Raw genomic sequence first — 20,133 nt, forward strand, 5'->3', positions numbered from 1 at the left:
ATGGTCAAAGTCCCTGTAGTGGTAAGTCATAGGGCCATGAAAGCATTAAACTTTGGCTGAAAACCTGCCAGTCAGGCTAGCTTTCAGTAGTAGGTGAAATGTATTTTCTTTTTTCCTTCCTTTTGAGAGGCCTGGTGGGCGACTGTAAGGAACCGGAGGGATCCGATGGACCTACCGAAATCACTGGTCCCCCAGGCATCGGAAACAGACATACGAAAACCTCTACGGATGTGCCCTCCACGTGGGATTGTGTGGCTTCTGTAGAGGTAACTGCTGTATCCGAGGCAGCAGAGTCTGAATCCTCAACCAGGCTGAATTGGCCACAGCTGACAGTCGGATGCAAGAGGTGCAGTGGCAGTGCTAGGCCTGATAGTCTTGGCTTTCTTTTTCGGTGGTTTGTCAGGAACGTCGGCAGAACTCTCCATACCCAAGGCTAATTGTTTTAAACTTTGATTTCCTAGATAAAGGTTGAGCGCGTGCAGACAGCCGGGCAAAGTTTTGGAGACACACACTTGGCAAATGGAGCAGGCCTTGTAGTCGTGCAACTGACCTAAACAAAAGAGACACTGACTGTGGCGACCTTGTGGGGTATCTGACGGCCGCACTTACATTTGCCCTTTCTAGATGACATAAACAAGCATTAAGGTAAAAAAAATGACTGAAAAGGTTCCCCAATGGGGCACTTATCTGATTTCTTCGAGATCCAATGGCGGAGAAGGTAGGAACAACTGACGTTAGACTGGTGACTGAGAAGTTCTGAGGGCTGGTGCATGTAGACGTCACTTTTATGACCCACGTTCCACTAGCCACATCAGATGTCCCACACACCATACAGTGACTGAAAACTTTTGTATACTGGCCAGATGTTGAGGTAGCAAGAGGAGTAAAAACCCATATGTGATGAATACTGCAACATGTGAATAGAAGGACATCTGTAAGGCTCCAAGTATGCAAAAGTTCAGAAAATATAGCATTTTGCTTAGAGGTATTTGCACAGGCATTTTTATGCCCCAAGCAGGCTTCAGAGTATTAGTCCTCAAGTAGACAGCAAATGCTGGAGGTGTGACAGAAAAGAAAGAGAGGTAAATGGGAACATCTTTGGGTGAGTAATTAGTTGTTAGACTTTAATATTTCCCTACAGAGTATTCTGTCAAAACCAAATGGCTATAACTAAGGAAATGATTCTTTTGAGCTGGGATACAGGATCTGAAATGCCTAAACAAAATAAAAACCTTACTAAGTTAATGTTATTGGCTGCCAAATTACTAGAAAATAGAACTCAAAATCTAAACCAGTTGTAACTGAAATACTGAATACTGTAAAGGAGATAAAAGAACTAGAGGTGGGATCTATAGAAAAGAGAAGGAACAAATTACGTAGTTGTTGTTGTTGTGTCTTTCGGCTTTTCCCAGTTAGGGGTCGCCACAGCGGAACTCCCGTCCGCTAATGATTGGTAGTTGATTTTTACGTGCCGAGTTACCAGTCCTGATGCACAACCTTCAACGAAGGCATGCCCATTCACGCATGTCTCCATGCAGAAGACGCTCTAGCTGAGAATCGAACCGGACAACATCTTACTGGGAGGCGACAACACTATCAAGTAATAAATGTAATTTGTGGGAACAATACATGCAAAATAACGCTCAACAGATGGAATGAAGATTAAGGGAAGGGTGGAATTGAGAAATGTATGTAATGGAGTGAAAACTGTTTAAAAAGAAAACATACTTAATGTATTATGCATGAATACGACAAATGTTAGTACGTTTCGTTTTCTTTTCTATGTATATTTGCCTGTGTTTAAGTGGTAATGACAAAATAAAGTGGCATAAACCAAACACAATCCAGACAGCGGAAGATTCATAAAAATATGCCATACTGGAATAAAAAGAATAATTTAAAGCACCCACCCCCAATACCTCTCAACTGCCCAAATTTTCAGAGAATGTCCAGATTTTTGCCTAATATTTTTGATTTGTTCCACATTAAAATTTATGGTTTTCTGACAAATCACTAAGGATTGAAATCACTAAATAATGACAAACATTTGTGTTTCAGACTTCAAAATCTTTAGAAAATGCATGTTAAGAGAAATCCTGTTATTCTAGCAACTTTCTGCATTTATAGGAGCAATATTTAAAATTTGCCCCTACTTTTGGACCTTTGCCCCCCCCCCCCCCATTTCAGGCTTTGTCCAAATTTCTTTCACTAAGAGGTTGGGAGGTATCCCACCTCCAAAACAGACTTCTGCTGTTAGATTCTCCAATGTCTCCTGCAAGATGAAAATTGACAGTGAGAGATGGGGGAGGCAGTTTATGACTCAATAACATGACTGAGAATATATAAAATATATAAAGTTTTAAAATGGCTAGCTGGCAGTGTTCGTCCTCTAATTAAAATCCTTGGTAATCTGCCATCAGAGTATTAGTAACAGAGATGTTGCAGTGCACCGCTAGACCAGTTTCATAAAGATACCACAGACATTTTACAAAAGATATGAGCCCTGATTCCAAAAGAATTGCTCTCAGTGTAAGGGACTATTTACAATGAGAGCAGGCTAAGAGCAGGTGTTTTGGAATCTGGTCCCCATAGTAAGCCTGTTTATAGATAGGCCTTACACCAAAGTAAGTCATTTACACTGAGAGCAAGTCTTTTGGAGCCTGGCATATAGTTTTCCAAACAAGAGATAATAAACATCAAACACACAATGCAGTCAGGAAAGCCACTGATGACATGCAGAGAAAATGCATTGCAACTTACCTTTTTAAACTTCTTAAAGTTCTTCTTTTCCCCACTGTCAGGATTTGAGCTGGTTTTAGCTGGTTTAGGGCAGCCAACGATCAGAGATGCAAATTTAACTTGTACTAGCTTGTTAGGTAGATTATTATATTCGTCATCCAGAAGAACTCCATTAGTCTACAATGGAAATTACTTATTAATGCTCATTTAGCCATACATAAAGTCATGTACTACTACTGATTACATCTCATTTCAAAACATATAAAAACATAAATAAAAGACTGTAGCCAGTAAAGAAAATAATTCAAGGGTTGAACACTTCCACACACAACTTCTTAAATTTGATTCCTTACAACTAATGTTATACGTTTACCTCTTCAGAACAGTTTAACATAACAGAGGCCAGACTGTAATCCTACAACTCTCCAGTTTGAAATAATACTTAAAGAAAATGAGACTGAGCCAAATAGGAACATATTAATTTGTCATTCCCCTTTAAGAACAACCAGGCAAATTATTCAATGATACTAACCTGCAAAATCAACTCTTGTACATCAGTACAAAGAGAAGAACATATATAGTCTTAAGTTTAGGCTAACCCGAGACGTCCACTATTATCATAGGTAAATAGGTTCATACTAGGCTATCTGCCCTAGGGCATTTATAAGCCTAGCTAGAGTGTGTTTGGCTTTCGCCACCCATTTTAAATTAATTTTGCTATGCACTTTTTCGAGGTTAGTATACTCCAAACCAGTTACAAGTGGCGTCCCACAAGGCTCAGTCCTGGGACCTCTCTTGTGTCTAACAGTGACACAGAAGTGATACCCGGGGTAAACCTACGATCTCCCATCCACTCATCAAGATCCCTCTTGAAGAGAGTCAGTGAGGGACTCTGCCTAACCTGGACTGGGATTTTATTCCAGAGTGAAGGGAGCCTCTGGGTTATGAATCTCCAGCATGTCCTATTTATTTCAGTGCTGAGGTTCAAGTCTCTGGAGCGCGTAGCTCGATGGGATTTGGATTTTCTGAGGTGCAGCATGTCCATTAATTCCGGGTTGGACATGGCTTTATATGTCAGGCACAGATCGCCTCCGAGCAGGCGGTATGCCACTGAGTAGAGCTGGAGTTTCTTTAACTGGGCAGCATTTGACATCTGTTTGAGTCCTTTGATCCTCTTGGTGAGGTACTTTTGGGGTCTTTCCAGTTGCTGCAGGTGTCTGGTAAGGTACATCCCAAAAGGGGCATTGTACTCAATTATGGGCCTGACGAGGGATGAGTAAAGAAGCACGATTACCTCCCCTGATCTAGATGTGAATCCCTTCATGATTATGTGGGCTATATAAAATGTTTTTCTAACCACTTTGGCCACGTGGTTGTCAAATGAGAGATTGCTATCAACTTGGGTCCCCAGGTCCTTAATTACTTCTTCCGTACTTAATGGATTACCACCTATGTGGCAATTTGTGGGCACTTTGTTTTTGCCAAAGGGGATGACTATACACTTTTTGGCATTTTGCTTGAGGCTATGGCTCTGGCACCAGTTGTCTGTTTCTATGAGGCCCTTTTGGAGGATGCTTGTGTAGGCTGGAGAGTCTATTATGGCACCCAGTTTGCAGTCATCTGCGAACTTGGTCAGCCACAGTCCTTCCGTGTTGGCCTGTACCGCCGAGAAATATATACTGAACAAGAGAGGTCCCAGGACTGAGCCTTGTGGGACGCCACTTGTAACTGGTTTGGAGTCTGACATGGCTCCAGCAATTCTAACCATGTGGGTTCTGTCCTTGAGCCAGTTTGCAACCCATCTAATGACATAGGGGGTTATATTTAAGCTGGTGAGCTTATCTATAATGCCCGAGTGGGGTATTGTATCGAAGGCTTTTGCGAGGTCCAGGTAGGCTGTGTGGACCACCTTCCCCTCGTCAATGGCCTTGGTGACTGTTTCAAAGAAATCAACCAGGTTTAAGAGGCAGGATCTGCCCTTAACAAAGCCAAACTGGGTAGGATCCAGTGTTTGTAGGTCCCCAATATCTTTATTTATGAGGTCCATGATGATCCTTTCCATAGCTTTGCAGACCAAGCTAGTCAGGCTTATGGGGCGATAGTTTCCAGGATCCGTTGAGGCACCACCTTTGTGGAGAGGGCTGTACGCCACTCTTTGGGTACATTAGCAAGGCTGAGATTGAACAGTAGTTTTATGTTTGGGTTTAGCTCTTCTTGGAGTTCATGCAGGACGCAGCCTGGGACACCGTCTGGTCCCATTGATGCTGTTTTTTTTGCTTTGGAGAGGGCAGCTCTTACCTGAGCATCTGAGATGTCAGGGGGGGGCAACACTCTGCTGGGATAGATATTTGCCCTTTTGGTAGGGGGGGGGGAGAAGTTTGCGCTGAACCTGTCAGCTAGGATGTTAGCAATGTCTGTGGGTTCAGTGTATTTTTTGTCATTTTGGACTAATTCTGAGAATATCTGGGAATTTCCACCCAGGTTCCTAACATAACTAAAGAAAGCCTTGTGATTATCCTTAGTGTCCTGTGCAATTTTTCTCTCGAAGCTGGCCTTAGACGATTTTATGAGTGCCCGTAGTTTTTTGCTAATACTGATCAGAGATGCCTTCCCTTTTTGGGATTTTGCTCTATCATGTAGTAGCTTCCTCCTTCTATTGTATAGTTTGTTTATGGCTGGGGTCCATCAGACAGGACGTCTGCCTCTGCCTTTGGAGGATTGGGTCTTGGTTTTATTTGGGATTGCATGATCCATGCATTCCTGAAGGTGTTCATAGAATGCATTTATAAAGGATTCTGCGGTCTGGGCCGTATTTTCCACAGGCCCGGGGGCTTTGAAGGATTCCACCTTGGTTTGAGGAGTGTGAAATTTGCTTTAGAGATGTTTTTCACTGTGGTTTTCAGGGCAGGGGGTGGAGTCGGGATGTGAATATCCAGTGAGATTAGTTTATGGTCTGATCTTACCAGTGAGGGATACACTTCTGGTCTGGGGCATAGAGTCCCCATGTTGGTGATGATCAGGTCCAGTATGTTTTCCCCTCTTGTGGGTGTGGTAACAAGTTGTTCCATAGCATTTCAATTTATAAATTCTAGGAACCTTTGGGCTAGGGTGTTGGAGCTAGAGTAATGCTCCCAGTCTATGTTTGGGTAGTTGAAGTCGCCCAATATAATGGTGTTTGGAGAGACCTTCATATTTTCCAGTGTTCTCAGGAAGGCCGAGTGGGGTTCCTGGGTTTCAGAGGGTGGTCTGTAGCAGGCTATAAACTGGAAGGCAGTTTTACCCACTGTTAGTTGCACATAGATAGTCTCTGATGCTTCGTGCTGTGCCACCAACCTGGAGGTGTGGGTATCTTTGACGAATATTGATACTCCCCCTCCTTTTGTGGTTCAATCCAAGTTTTGGGGCCGAAAAGCATGGTATGAGGTATAACCTGGTAGTGCTGGGGTGCTCTCGGGAGCCTTGAACCAAGTTTCTGTTACTGCACAGATATCGATGTTCTCCATGCTAAGGAGAGTTTCGAGTGCGTGCAGCTTCAGGTTTAGACTTCTGGCATTGAGTAGCATTACTCTTAGTTTCTTATCCCTTGTGATACCTATGGTGGTGGGTTTGTCTTTTGAGCCTTGCCTAAAAAAGGCACTATGGGGGTAGCAAGAGCCTTTGCCAATATCTGAAAGCCCAGGGGTGACAGGTGCAAGCCGTCCCTAGCGAAGCATCGTGGCTTGTCAAGCATGTCATTCCAGGATGACAGGCATTGGATCACCTTTGAATGACACCAATACTTAAGCCAATTGTTGAAATTGATCATCTTGTCTTCATATTGTGGCATTATTCTTGGTGAGGGTAAGATGCTACTCAAGGTCAGGGTCATACAGGCCTGGGCTACATGCTCAGAGAGCTCCTCTATGTCTCTTTTCATGTAGTCCAGGGAGGTACGTCTTAGGTCATTCACACCAGCATGGACAATGACTGAGTCATATTTGTAATTGCCTTGGAGTGACCTGAGTGCTTGTGTTATGTGGCGGATCCTAGCACCCGACAGGCAGCTCACCATGACCTTCTCCTTGTTCAGCCTGGTGAGCAGGACGTCAATGTGCCTGACGACAGAGTCACCTATTACAAGTGTATCAGGTGTGTTGTTTAGCCTTAAGGGCTGTGACTGTTCGGCACACTGGCTTTGTGAGCTATGTGTTGCACGTGTTTTGTTTTGGGGTAGCGGTTGCTTGGATGTCTGCTTTGGAGGTCTCTGCTGCTTAGGCAGATTTTTATTTAAAGCCTCAGAGTATGTTTTTGGGTGTTTATGTGTTTGGTTTGCTGTCGTGGTAGGTCTATGTGAGACTGGAATTGTAGTGAGTGTGGTTTCCTTCTCCTCCTGACTGGTTTCGCCAGTACTGAGTTGAGAGAGCTTAGCCTCCAGTATGGCTATATGGTTGCATCTCTCACATGTGTTGGAATTTGTTGGGAGGAGGAGAGGGTTGTCTGTGTACATGAGGCAGTTGTACCATTGCCTCAAGATTCCCAGATTCACCAGCTGGACTGCAGAGGAGATTGACAACTGAACTTTGGACATGCTAGAATAGTATTGGGAATTCCTTTATAATTGAAAAAAAAGGGCCAATGGGGAACGAGGTACTCAAGGGGAGTTTGTGAGGGTGTAGTGCTTTTAATATTTTAGCGCTGACTTATATAATTGCTTTAGTGAGCAAGTGCCAGGTAACTTAAATGCAATGTGTTACAGGCAACTTAAATGCAAAAACAACAAACAGTAACTTTCTTTCAAGTGAAACAAGGAAATAAGTACAGTAAGCAATGCAGATATCACTAGTGATCCACAGAAGCGCTGAAAAGCCACATTTTAGGTGGAATTAGCGTTTCAGGGAAATAACAAGCAAACAAACAACAAGCATACAAACAAAGCTAGATTCAGCAGGCCTGGATCTACTCTATGCTACAACAAAGAAGGTGTACCAATTTCAGTAAGAAACAGTTCAAATATGCAGGCACTATAAGCCTTTAAACAGAAATTCCCAGCTCAGAAGGGCAGAGTCCAGCCTCTCCTTCCCACAAGAGTGCAGACCACGAACCTTCTTAATGTAAAATAACTTGCTTGAAGCCCAAGTGCTTAAACCAGAACTAATACACTTTAAGAATAACAGACACTGAGCCCTCAATCAGCAGTTCACAACTTAGAACGATGTAAGCTACCTGTCCTGCCATCACAGTGCAGGCCACAAACCTTCCTAATGTAAAACAACTGTTCTGAAGCCCAAGTGCTTAATCCAAAAGACTTAGAATGATAGCTACACTTTAATCAAGTTACTACCAAGCAGTAATAAATACAATTGAATACTTTAAAGAATGCCTGGATTAGTGCTCGAGTTATACAAACAAAGCTAGATTCAGCAGGCCTGGATCTAGTCTATGCTACAGCAAACAAGGTGTACCAATTTCAGTACGAAGCAGTTTAAATATTCAGGCACTATAAGCCTTTAACCAGAAATTCCCAGCTAGAAGGGCAGAGTCCAGCCTCTCCTCCCACAAGAGTGCAGACCACAAACCCTTTTAATGTAAAATAACTGGCCTGAAGCCCAAGTGCTTAAAACAGAATTAATACACTTTTAGAACAACAGACACTGAGCCCTCAATCAGCAGTTCCCAACTTAGAAGGATGTAAGCTACCTGTCCTGCCACTACAGTGTAGACCACAAACCTTCCTAATGTAAAACAACTGGTCTGAAGCCCAAGTGCTTAAACTAAAAGGCTTAGAATGAGTTACACCAAGCAGTAATAAATACAATTGAGTACTTTTAAGTAAAGCAAAATAAAGTAGGAAGAAACACAAATACAGTAAAAGCAAATACATTTTTTTTGAGTGAGCAAATAAGATGGGCCCAGGAGTTACAGGACAGAAACAAGTGCAAATGCAGGCCTTCAAATCAGAAAGTTGAGAGAGATGGAAGACCGCCCAAACGGCCAATAACTACAAATTCTGGGCCAGAACCACTCCTTATGTGGTAGACAAGTTACCTAGTGCTTACCACTCCCACTGATAAGCTAGAAGGCTTCCCTCCAACACAGAAAGGCTTGGGGGCTCAGACGCTTACAAATAGTCCTGGATACAGCAAATCTGTATCTGGAACACTAATTACAGGTTTACAATTTTTTTTTTCAGAAAAGTAGCAAAAACAGTAGTAAAAACAATTCACATGCAGTGCAAGCTGGCACACTTGAGTATGTAGCAATATTAGTCCACACACAGTTTGACAAAATGTAATTAAATTAAAAAGGACTAAAAGCAAGTGCAGAAAGGGTTTATTAGGTAGAATGCGGTAAAGAGATGGGACTGGGGGAGTGTCCAAGATCAAATCTACAGTGGGGCGGGCACTGAAAAAGCCACCAAATTTAAACTACAACCAAGAACAGGGAGGGGGTGGGGAAAAGTTTCAACAGAGATGTGAGGAATCAGAGTGCAAATTATAAAACCAAAAAAATATATACTGATCTCTGTATGTTTGCAGAAAAGTAAGACAACAGATATCTAAGCAACAATTTAGCTCTATAATACAGAATAATACAGAAAAATATACTCAGCTCTATATATTTGCAGATAGTCTTGTAAGGCTGTCTCTCAACACACAGGTTCCACTTTAAATGCAGACTGCTGCTATTAACAGTTCAAATTAAGGGAACCTTGAGTTAACAACACACAAGCAATAGAAACCAAAATGAGGGGTGGGGGTGGGGAATACAGTTTCAACAGAGATGTGAGGAATCAGAGTGCAAATTATAAAACCAAAAAAATATATACTGATCTCTGTATATTTGCAGAACAGTAAGACAACAGATATCTAAGTTTAGCTCTATAATACAGAATAATACAGAAAAATATACTCAGCTCTAAATATTTGCAGATAGTCTTGTAAGGCTGTCTCTCAACACACAGGTTCCACTTTAAATGCAGACTGCTGCTATTAACAGTTCAAATTAAGGGAACCTTGAGTTAACAACACACAAGCATTAGAAATCAAAATGAGGGGGTGGAGGTGGGGAAGACAGTTTCAACAGAGATGTAAGGAATCTAAAATCAAAAATATATACTGATCTCTGTATATTTGCAGAACAGTAAGACAACAGATATCTAAGCAACAATTTAGCTCTATAATACAGAATAATACAGAAAAATATACTCACTCTATATATTTGCAGATAGTCTTGTAAGGCTGTCTCTCAACACACAGATTCCACTTTAAATGCAGACTGCTGCTATCCACAAGCACAAGTATGATTAGTGGTAAGGCCACAAGAACAATGAACTCATTTTGACAAGAATTTTCTTACTATAGATAGCAGCATATTAAACAGGTTGGAAATCACTAGTAGGACTACTAGTAGGCTTCTTTACTACTGTCTGTCAGAAGTGTCGCAAGTCATGATACTTCTGTAATTGGCAAATACTACCAAGACAACGGTAATATTGCAAACACTAGAGCAAACACACAAAGGTGCAGAAGAAAGAACACTTTTAGTAAACAATCATTCTGAGGACTGCAGCTAACCTCTACATTACTTTCCTCATACATCTCCACCTAATCTTTTCCACTGTCTGCCCAAAGTGACATTGATCTCGTATAATAACATGCACTGTACCAATGAACCGATCTCTTACCCTGCCCCCTCCCTGGAAGCAGCAATTATTTTTTACACCTATGCAGACTGTCTCTATCCAATATGTCATTCATGCCCCCTTTACTGTTCTCTTCCCCTTGAACTCTACACTGCCTCTCCAATTTTCTCCAAGCAAAATTCAATGTGGTGAAACCCCACTACCACATTTTTGCCTCTCTTCTAATGCATACATGACCAACATCTAAAACCACTACCCATACTTGAGTCTTTCCCATAATCTTCCTTTTTAACAAATCAGTATCAGTTTGGCTGGATGGCCTCCACAAATGTACACATCATTTTGAATGTGGTTTTATCCATGCCCAACATATTGGGCAGATATTTGTTAAGGCTATACACTCCAGCATTCTGCTGGCCTTCAATGCTGCCTCTTCAACTGCTAAAATGATTCAGCAAAGAAGGGGCAACTACCTCCAAATCCTTTCTTAAATGTTCCTGCTTAAAATCACCACATCAAGACTATATGCTTTCTGTCATCTATCCTCTCCAGTATGCATAACCTTGCACTTTGTATGCCTCAGCTGCTATCTATGCTTAATACCAGCAACTGCAAGCCTCTATGGACACCATTTCCAACACAGACGATCACAATAATCTCTGTATCGACAGCATGGAGGTTGAGATAACTTTCCAAACTCAATGCAATATCTGGGGAAAATCAGGGCATCAACTAGCAGTGAACAAAGTGGCAATCAACGACTTAGTGACTTCTTACCTAACTGTTTCCCTCTGGCAAAGCTTTTCTTCTTCCAGCCTGATTGATCTGTTCTAATCCACTCTAACATTTTGGATGCCACCCTTAGACCCTTTAAATTTCAAACAACCTCCTGTGCTAACTGTTGAAAATCAGTGTAAACTTCAACAGGATTTCCCATGTCCACACAAGTTGTGACAAAAGTCACAGACCAAAATTAAGTTAGACTGGTGTCTGACTTGTCTAAGTCAAAATTGACAAACAGCTGAAGTGATGCATTGGAGATAAGGAAGATATCAATTAAGAGATGCTCAGAGCATGTATTCGTTGATCTCTTCTGCGGATCTGCTTGAGGGACAGTAGTTTATTCTTAAAATGCCAATATAAGCAAGTTTTGAAAGAAATGCAGTTTTACAAAAGGGAAAGTAAGGGCAGGGAAAATAGTGATGAAAGTGAATATATCCCAGGAGCTAGAATGTTGCAATGTATAAAACATAAGGTCACAAAACTATTTTTTTCACAAGGCTAGTCAATGAATTATTTCAAGGAGCTAGTTTTTAAAGTTAAAAGAATATATGCAGAGCATGACCTATACTTGGGAAGGGTAAGCATATTACAATTAAAGTAGCAATACTGTGCCTAAATACAAACTCTGGCAAAATGTATCGTAGAATGAGAACCCCAACATTTAAGACATGTGTCACTGCAAGTAGCTACTGCAAGGAAGCCCAGACTTCCAGGTTTTTGTTCTTTCAATTCAGTTCTTCTTGTACTCTCTTTTTAAAGGGATTTCAGGAAGGGTATAGTGAACTAAATTGTTTGATAAAATGTGACATGAGCTCAATCAAATGTGTGACACTGGAAATAAGTAAAGTAAGTGTTACAAAGTATGCATAAGCTGTTAGCAGGAACAATACATATACCAAAAGTGTCACGTATTTTAAGTGATTGTAATTTTAAAATAACAGAATGTCTGCTTTGTCAATTTTAACATGGAATGTAAATGGCCCTACAGGAAAAGAAAAAAGCAGAGAGCACCGAACTATATTAAGAAATCTAAGGTGCAGACTGTCATGTTGCAGTTGATGCATTTGGATAGAAATGAACATATGAGTTTGATAAAAAAAAATATTTCAGTGTGGATACTTGGCAGAATTTCAGTGGCAAAGGAAAAGAGGTACTATTATATTGTTAGGAAGAGATGCTCCAATCATGGTAAAATATAATAATGATTTGTGATAGTGAAGAAATACTCGTAAGGAAAGAATATTACCTTAACATGAATTCATATTCCCACTAAAACTGTATTTATAGAGCTTAAAATGGTTTCAGGAGAAATAACCAGTTTACAGCAGTGTATTTTATTTCTATGCAGTGACTGGAATTCAGTTTGTAGTACCGAAAATGTGTTGGGGCTAGAGGGTAAGTATAAGCTGAAAATATAGCTTTTTAAAGAAGTATATAGAAGTATTTGGTATGGTGGATGTTACTTCAGGAGCAGCAGTTCAGAGGAAATGTACATATTCTCCAAAATACAATAAGTGGACTAGAATGGACAGACACTATATATCACAGAAGCATGTGCATTTGGTTGAAAGCAATGAGACCCACCCAATAACAGTATTTAACCCTGCACCTGTAACAGATAAGATAAAGATGCAATAAACTAAAATGAAAGACATTGGTGTTTTCCCACATATTTATTAATGTATAATAAATGTTTGTTTGTGTATTTCGGCTTTTCCCGGTTAGGGCTTGCCACAGCGGAACTCCGGTCCGCTAATGATTGGTAGTGGATTTTTACGTACCGGGTTACCAGCCATGACGCACAACCTTCAATGAAGGCACGCCCCATTCACGTATGCCTCCACACAGAAGACACTCTAGCTGAGAATCGAACGCGACAATGTCTTGCAATGAGGCGACAAAGCTACCGCAGCACCAAACAAATTATTAGGAAAGGCAAAATATGTTCCAGAAGGGCTGGCTAGAGCCTGGGATAAAATGAAAATGGATTTTAAAAGTACAATGGAATTAAGGGAGAGAGAGATGTGGAAGTAAAACAAAAAAGCAATACAAAGAATTGCCAAGAGTTAAGGGACACTTACAGACCAAAAAGGATCAACTGCAGAGTGCTAGGAGGAAAATAAGGCACCAATTGGGAAATTCTTAGGAGTCTGGGAAAACTGCAATTAAACAGGTTTTATGACAATAATCCCAAAGTGCAGACATTTTTAACACAAAGACTTGGGCAATAGAGAGTGCATAAAGCCCTTACTTCGACCAAGACAACTTATATTTTCTAATGGTGCTGGTGATGGACTGGCTATGTGGTGGAAGAGTGGGAGTGACTGGTAATAATGATAGCTCACCCTCCTGGGTAGGAGGAAGGCAGTTTAAACTCACTGCAATACAGCAACATTCTTATCTTAGTAAGCTCTATGCTGCAAAGTGGATGCACCACTTACTTAACTGATCAGTACATACTGATGTGTGTATGCTCCTACCAATGCAGCATCTAAGTTGTGCTCATAGGATTGCCAGGGGTTGGGAAGGGGGTTAGGACACTGGTGCAGTGTCCTCAATTTCCCTACCATCATAGAACATGGGTCAGGTGGGCCTAGGGGATGCTAAGGTGGGCCCCGGAGACCTGGTATATGAGAAGAGAAGGTGGTGGCAGCTAATGGTCAGCTGCATGAGGGGTGGTTAGGCAACAGAAAATGATAAGAGCTGTGGCAAAACCAAGGAACCCTGTGACAAGAAGGTTAACTAGGAATTCTGAAGACACAATCAAGATATGTTGGCACTTTTATGACAATCTACATAGAGCAGAGGGCTGGAGAAATCAAGAAGAAACACATTTAGAAGCACTTTTGGAAACAGATACTGTAAAGCTTGACGTAGTAGAAACTCAACAATTAACATTATGATCAAGGACAAATAAAAATTGTGATGTATAAACAACCCATAGGGAAGTCTCCAGAAATGGATGAAATTCTCATAGAAATTGAAATTCTCATAGAAATTGAGAAGTCAGGAGGAAGGAAGCTACTGTAGACTTGGAAAGCATTATTTAATAATGTTTTTGGAAATGGTGAGGACACCTCCATTGTGGAAGAAGGCAGTGATAGTAGTATTACCAAAGGATGTACATACCAACTTTGATTACACAGTGTTTACATCTATACTAGCTAAGAGAATGAAAAATTGATACTAATGCTGACAGATATGGACCAGTGTGGTTATGAGGAAAGCAGACAAATATTTGACATTATTAATACACCAGTGATAATTCAAATGAAATCAGAGTATATATAAAAAACTTGGTAACTGCTGATTAGTTTAGATGCACAGAAAGATAAGATTTGCAGAGAATTCATGAATAGTGTAATGTTAGCGTTTGCATTCCCAAATAGAATAATAAGAGTTAATATTGAGAACATATGATGATCAGAGGAAAAAAAAACATGGGAGGAGTCCTTTTTTTAGCAACTTGAGTTTGAAAAGAGGAAACCAGGCATTCCATTACCCCTCTCTCATTTGCTACACACTCGTAACCTTTAGCTAAAAAAACAAGGAACTCACAAATTCAGGCATACCATGGATGTGTTAGCCAAGAAAAATTAGCTTTGTTTGCGAATGATATTACCTTGTACTTAAATTCTGACTCTTGACATTAGGGTGTTGCAGGACATTTGGCATAATTGCAAGCATTTTAAGAGTATAAAATAAATGAAGTTAAAGCAAAGACTATAGCAGTAAATCACATGCATTTACACAAATGAATTCAACAATACAAGATTTATTTGGACTTACGGATTAAAAAGGATTATGTTCTGAGAGTTAAGGATAAGTAGGAAGAGTCAAACATAAAATGATTATAAAAAAAAATAAGAGAACGGAAATTAATGGCCATGAAGCTGAGCAGTAAGATCTAGTCACTGAAAATGTGTTTAGTTCCTTCAGTCGTTTAAACAGGTCATGCATACTTTTCTCAATTAGAAGAAAAGTTGTGAACAACATTTCATACAAAGTTGAAGCAATTATTTGGGAAGTGAAGACGGCAGGAGGATAATATGATTCTTCCTGTTGAACAAGGTGGTTTAGGAATATCTGATCTGAAGGGATACTTTAAAGTTACACAACTGAGAGTTTTACATATAGCATAAGCAGACAGCTTTTACACAACTGAGAGTTTTACATATAGCGTAAGCAGACAGCTGTAAATCAAAGTGGGGGGAAAAAAGATGGTGAAGTAAGGTGGAAAGTGATATAGAATAGGGTTTTGAAAGCAAACTCTTAAGAAGAGCATAAACTACAGTATGTGCGTGCTTGCTTATATACTGCATAACATATACATGTGTGTGTGTGTGTGTGTGTGTGTGTGTGTGTATATATATATATATATATATATATATATATGTGTGTGCACTGTGTGTGTGTGTGTGTGTGTGTGTGTGTGTGTGTGTGTGTGTGTGTGTGTGTGTGTGTATGTATGTATATGGATCTAGGACTAATTACCGATGACACTTTTCAATGAAACTGAAACGGTCGAGCACACTTCTGCGAAAGTGCTTTTTCACTGAAAAAGTACTTTCGCAAAAGTCTGCAAAAAAAAAAAAAAAAAAACCCCAAAACACGTAAAAAAAAAAAAAAAAAAAAAGTAAACACATTTACGCAAGAGGGCAAGCCCCTCTGCACCCCCCATGTGGGGGGCTATACCTCCCACCCCCCTACTTTTATATTCTCACTCCAAGATCGCACTACAGTAGGGAAAAGGGAATATTCCCTTCTCCCCACTGTACCATGATCTCAGCAAAAGCCATCATGTCATGATTTTTTTTAGCTCACTTTAGTGAAAGTGCATTTTCAGTGAAAATGTACTTTCGCAAAAGTGTGCTCATCCATTTTGGTTTCAGTGAAACAAGCTTTCGCTCTACAGTCCTAGACCTATATATATATATATATATATATATATATATATATATATATATATATATATATACACACACACACACACACACCCACACACACACCCAAGCGTTATTTTTGCAAGATGAAAATAAAAATTAAAATTTTGAAGGATTAACTTTTTCCCAGGGCAAATAAACTTGCCCATCGTGGGGAAATATGCCATTTACGTCCACTGTAGTGTGATCTCAGAGCTGGTATGTATAGTTAAGTAGGAGGCTTAGTCCCCGACCTAGGTGGGTTACAGATGTTTAACACCAGGAATCAAAACCACGTCCAACCTGGAACAGAACCTTTATTACCAAATGTGTCAAAGCGCTTTTCGGCTTACAATAGTTAGCCTTCTTCAGAACAAAGATAAAATAAATTCCACGTATTTTTATATACTAAAGAGGTGCCAAATTTTAACAATTAATGCTTAATTAGACAATTAAAATTTAAAAATACAGATATATATATAACTGACAGTTATGGTGCACTACAATAATAATTAATAATTAATTAATAAATGGTAGACTCTGAAATAAACAATTGCAATTATGCAAAGGACCGCAAAAGTATATGTATTACTAAACTAACTAAAAAATTAAAATGTGTTACTTAACTAACTCAAAAATTGATGTATATTCAAACATACAACTTAAAAAATACTTATCTACATTATATGAAAAGGAAAAAGATACATCAATTGTAAAAAAATATTAATTGTGAAAAATTATTATCTCGCCAAACTTTTTAATTTCAACAGGACTCCTATTGACAGGGCTTCGTTAAGACCTGGAAAGGTACTTGCATTTAATTTGACTTGCCACTTCAATTCTAATTCTAATAGTTTTAAAGAGTAAGGGCCACCCCTAAGGTTACTTTCTAGTTTGTCAATGACCAAAAATTTGAATGAATGGTCTGGAAAAGAAGTGATATGTTTGGCCAGTGCGTTGTCAGCCTTCTTGTGGGAAATAGCATATATATGTTCATAAATTCTATCCCTGAGTCTCCGCTCAGTTTTTCCCACATAGAAGGCAAGACAACAATTACACTTGGCTAAATAGATGATACCTTTAGAATTACAGTTGTACTTATTACGTAATTTATATGTAACCCCCTCCAGTGTAAAGGAGTTATTAACAGAAACGTGTTTACACATATTACAAGTCTCGCACTTAAACATCCCAGTCGACTTCTTCAACAAGTCAGCTTGAAACTTCAGGGTATCCTTTAAGTTTCGACCACGTTTAAAAATAACTTTAGGTCTATGTCCTATTTTGTTCATTAAGGACAAGTTATTTCTAAATAAGTTCCAATTTTTATTTAGTATATTAATACATAAGGAGCTTGATTTTACATACGTTCTAGAAAAATAGGTAGCTCGATTAGGATTGTTGTTATTAATTATTTTCATTTTATTAAATTTATTATTAATCTGAGCACCATTAATCTCATCACTACTCAAGTTGGTGATTTTTAAGCTGTCTGAACATTGGGCTTGGATAGCCAATAAAGGACTAAAGAAGTTATTATCTCTCTTTAGTTTCACCTCGGCTATGATCTCATCTATGAGCTCCACCAGGTACTCTCTTTTAGAAAAAGCTTCCTTTAAGAATAAACATTCTTCATCAAATTCAGAATCGAGAGTGACAATCCGGGCCGCTCTTACTAGTTGCTCTTTAATGACAGCCTTCTTTTGATGAAAAGGGTGACAGCTTGAGTAGTGTAGAAATGTGTTCGAGTATGTAGCTTTTCGGTACACTCTTGATGCATAACTATTCAGTTCAATGTTCTTGGATAACATTATGTCTAGATATGAGATGGCACAATTATCAAACGTGTAAGTAAACTTCAAAAATTCTGTCGAAGTGTTGAAGGAGTCGACTAGTAGTGAGGCTATGTGGTCGTTACCTTTTATTAACATAAAAATGTCGTCAAGGTACCTAGTGTAAAACACGACTGTATCTAAGTACATCTTTGATTTAAAAACAAAGTCAAATTCCCAAAACGCCATCACTAAATTTGCTACACTTGCTCCACAAGGAGAACCCATAGCAATACCTATTTTCTGAATGAAAAATGATGAGTCAAAGATGAAAAAATTATATGAAAGGACTAAATCTAGTAATTCAGACACCAAAAAAATGTCTCTTTTTGAGGCCTTATGTTTGTACATCATGAGTGTTACCCATTCTATAGCTATGGTATGTGGGATACAAGTGTATAAATCTTTTACGTCAACCGTTAGAAAGTTGTGGTTGATGTCAAATTCAAGGGTGTTGATCTGGTCTAAAAAAGACCAAGAGTCTTTACAGACTTGTTTTTCATTTATCACTATTTTCTGTAAAATAAGGTCAATAACTTTAGCACAAACATATAGTGGTGATCCCCTTCCATCTACCAACGGTCTCATAGGCGGGTCATATAGATCTTTATGAATCTTAGGAATCCCAAAGAAACTTGGGTAGATAGGAAAAGAAGTGGACAAGTAATTTAATAATTCCTGGTCAATGTGCCCTTCAATGAATAAATCATTAATACATGTTTTCACTAAATTATAGGCTTTGCTCACCTCAGACCTAGAACTTTGTGCGTAGGAGTCATTATTAAGCATAGCTCTCATCCTGCAGTTATAATCATCGATGTCAAACACTACAATTCCTCCTCCTTTATCTGGCTTACATAGTCTGATTTTGTGTGAATGGACAAATTTAATTAGATCTATTTCTTCAGTATCAGTTATTCTTTTCATTCTCTTATTAGCGAGAGATCTAAAGTCCAATTCACAAACACTTTCAAACATTTGTATAGTGGGATGAAGTGGTGGGTTATAAGTACTAGGTATGTGGAAACTGTGTGGGGGTCCCGTGTTCTTAATATCACCGAATAAATATTTAAAATTTAATTTTCTAGTATACATTTTAAGATCCAAAATGGCAGACGTGATATCAAGTTTCGTATAAGGGACATACGTTTGCCCTTTAGATAATAATTCAACTAAATCCGGTGATAGTGGGCAAGAAGAAAAATTGTAAACTTTAAAATCTTTACTTTTATTAAACATAATTTCTGTTTTTTGTAAAGCCAAAGTGTTCTCTAGGTTATCCAAAACAACATTAATGTCACCAATAGGAGGGCTAACCATCATGGTTTCATGTATATCAATGGAGGGGGACACGGCCTGAATTGAAAATTCAGTAGCTCCGGTTTCCTCCTCTATTGAAAATTTTTAGACCTTGTGTTAAAATTATGTGCTGGTCTTTGTTGTTTAGGTCTTGCACCATTGTATTCTTGGTTTGGGATTCTATTAGAAGAAGTGGCATTGTTACTGCTGGTAAACCTTAGATTAGGATTATAGTTATTTTTTGAACTGTTCTGAAGCCTTTCGCTTCTTCTAAGGGTTGGAAATTCTGCCTCATCATTCAAAAAATTATTATCAAATTCAACATTGTCAGCAGTAATATCATTAGGATATGAACATTTACAATTAGCACAATCAGTTAGAGCACAAGCATTATGAACAACATTCATAACTGGTGATCGTTGCCAAGACTGAGCAGGAGAAGGTATAGGATAAGCAGTGCCTTCCTTGTAAGCTTTAATGTCTCTCTCCAGTTTCCTATACTTGTTAGCTTGCAATTTAGTCAGGTGTTTAACGATGCTTGTTATAGATCTAGAATAGTTATACTTGTATCTAAAAAACTCAGAGTCACTAGTAACAAGTTTATCCAAGTCGAGCACAGTGTCAGTCAATTCATTAACAAAGATGGAATAATGCTTGATCATAAGATTAAGCAGATCTACACCCTGTCGTTCATAAAGCTGTACAAGATCTTTGTGAAAAGGAGACTGATTCACAAGCCCCGTAGGATATTGCATTCTGCGAAGTCCCTTAGGTATTATATTAACATTTAGACACTCCTTGAAATAAGCTACATTTAGACACTCCTTGAAATAAGCTATCTCAAGTTGTGTCTTTTTTAGTTTCAACAAATGATTATCAAGGGTTTTCAAGTTACTTACAATATCTGGTGCAATGTTTTTATCCTGTGTTTGGTCTC

The 20,133-nt window shown here is 39.1% G+C and overlaps 1 protein-coding gene across 1 annotated transcript in view; it reads right to left on the minus strand.

Moving 5' to 3' along the window:
• Positions 1 to 20,133, minus strand: part of NBN (nibrin) — a 1,386,396-nt gene that overhangs the window by 253,148 nt on the left and 1,113,115 nt on the right. The window contains exon 13 of the mRNA XM_044065389.1: positions 2,761 to 2,916. Coding sequence (XP_043921324.1) covers positions 2,761 to 2,916 — 156 coding nt within the window. The remainder of the gene's footprint in view (positions 1 to 2,760; positions 2,917 to 20,133) is intronic.

Source organism: Protopterus annectens, chromosome 3.part0, assembly GCF_019279795.1.
Source record: "Protopterus annectens isolate FY-2018-M chromosome 3.part0, PAN1.0, whole genome shotgun sequence".
Classification (NCBI taxonomy): Eukaryota; Metazoa; Chordata; order Ceratodontiformes; family Protopteridae; genus Protopterus; species Protopterus annectens.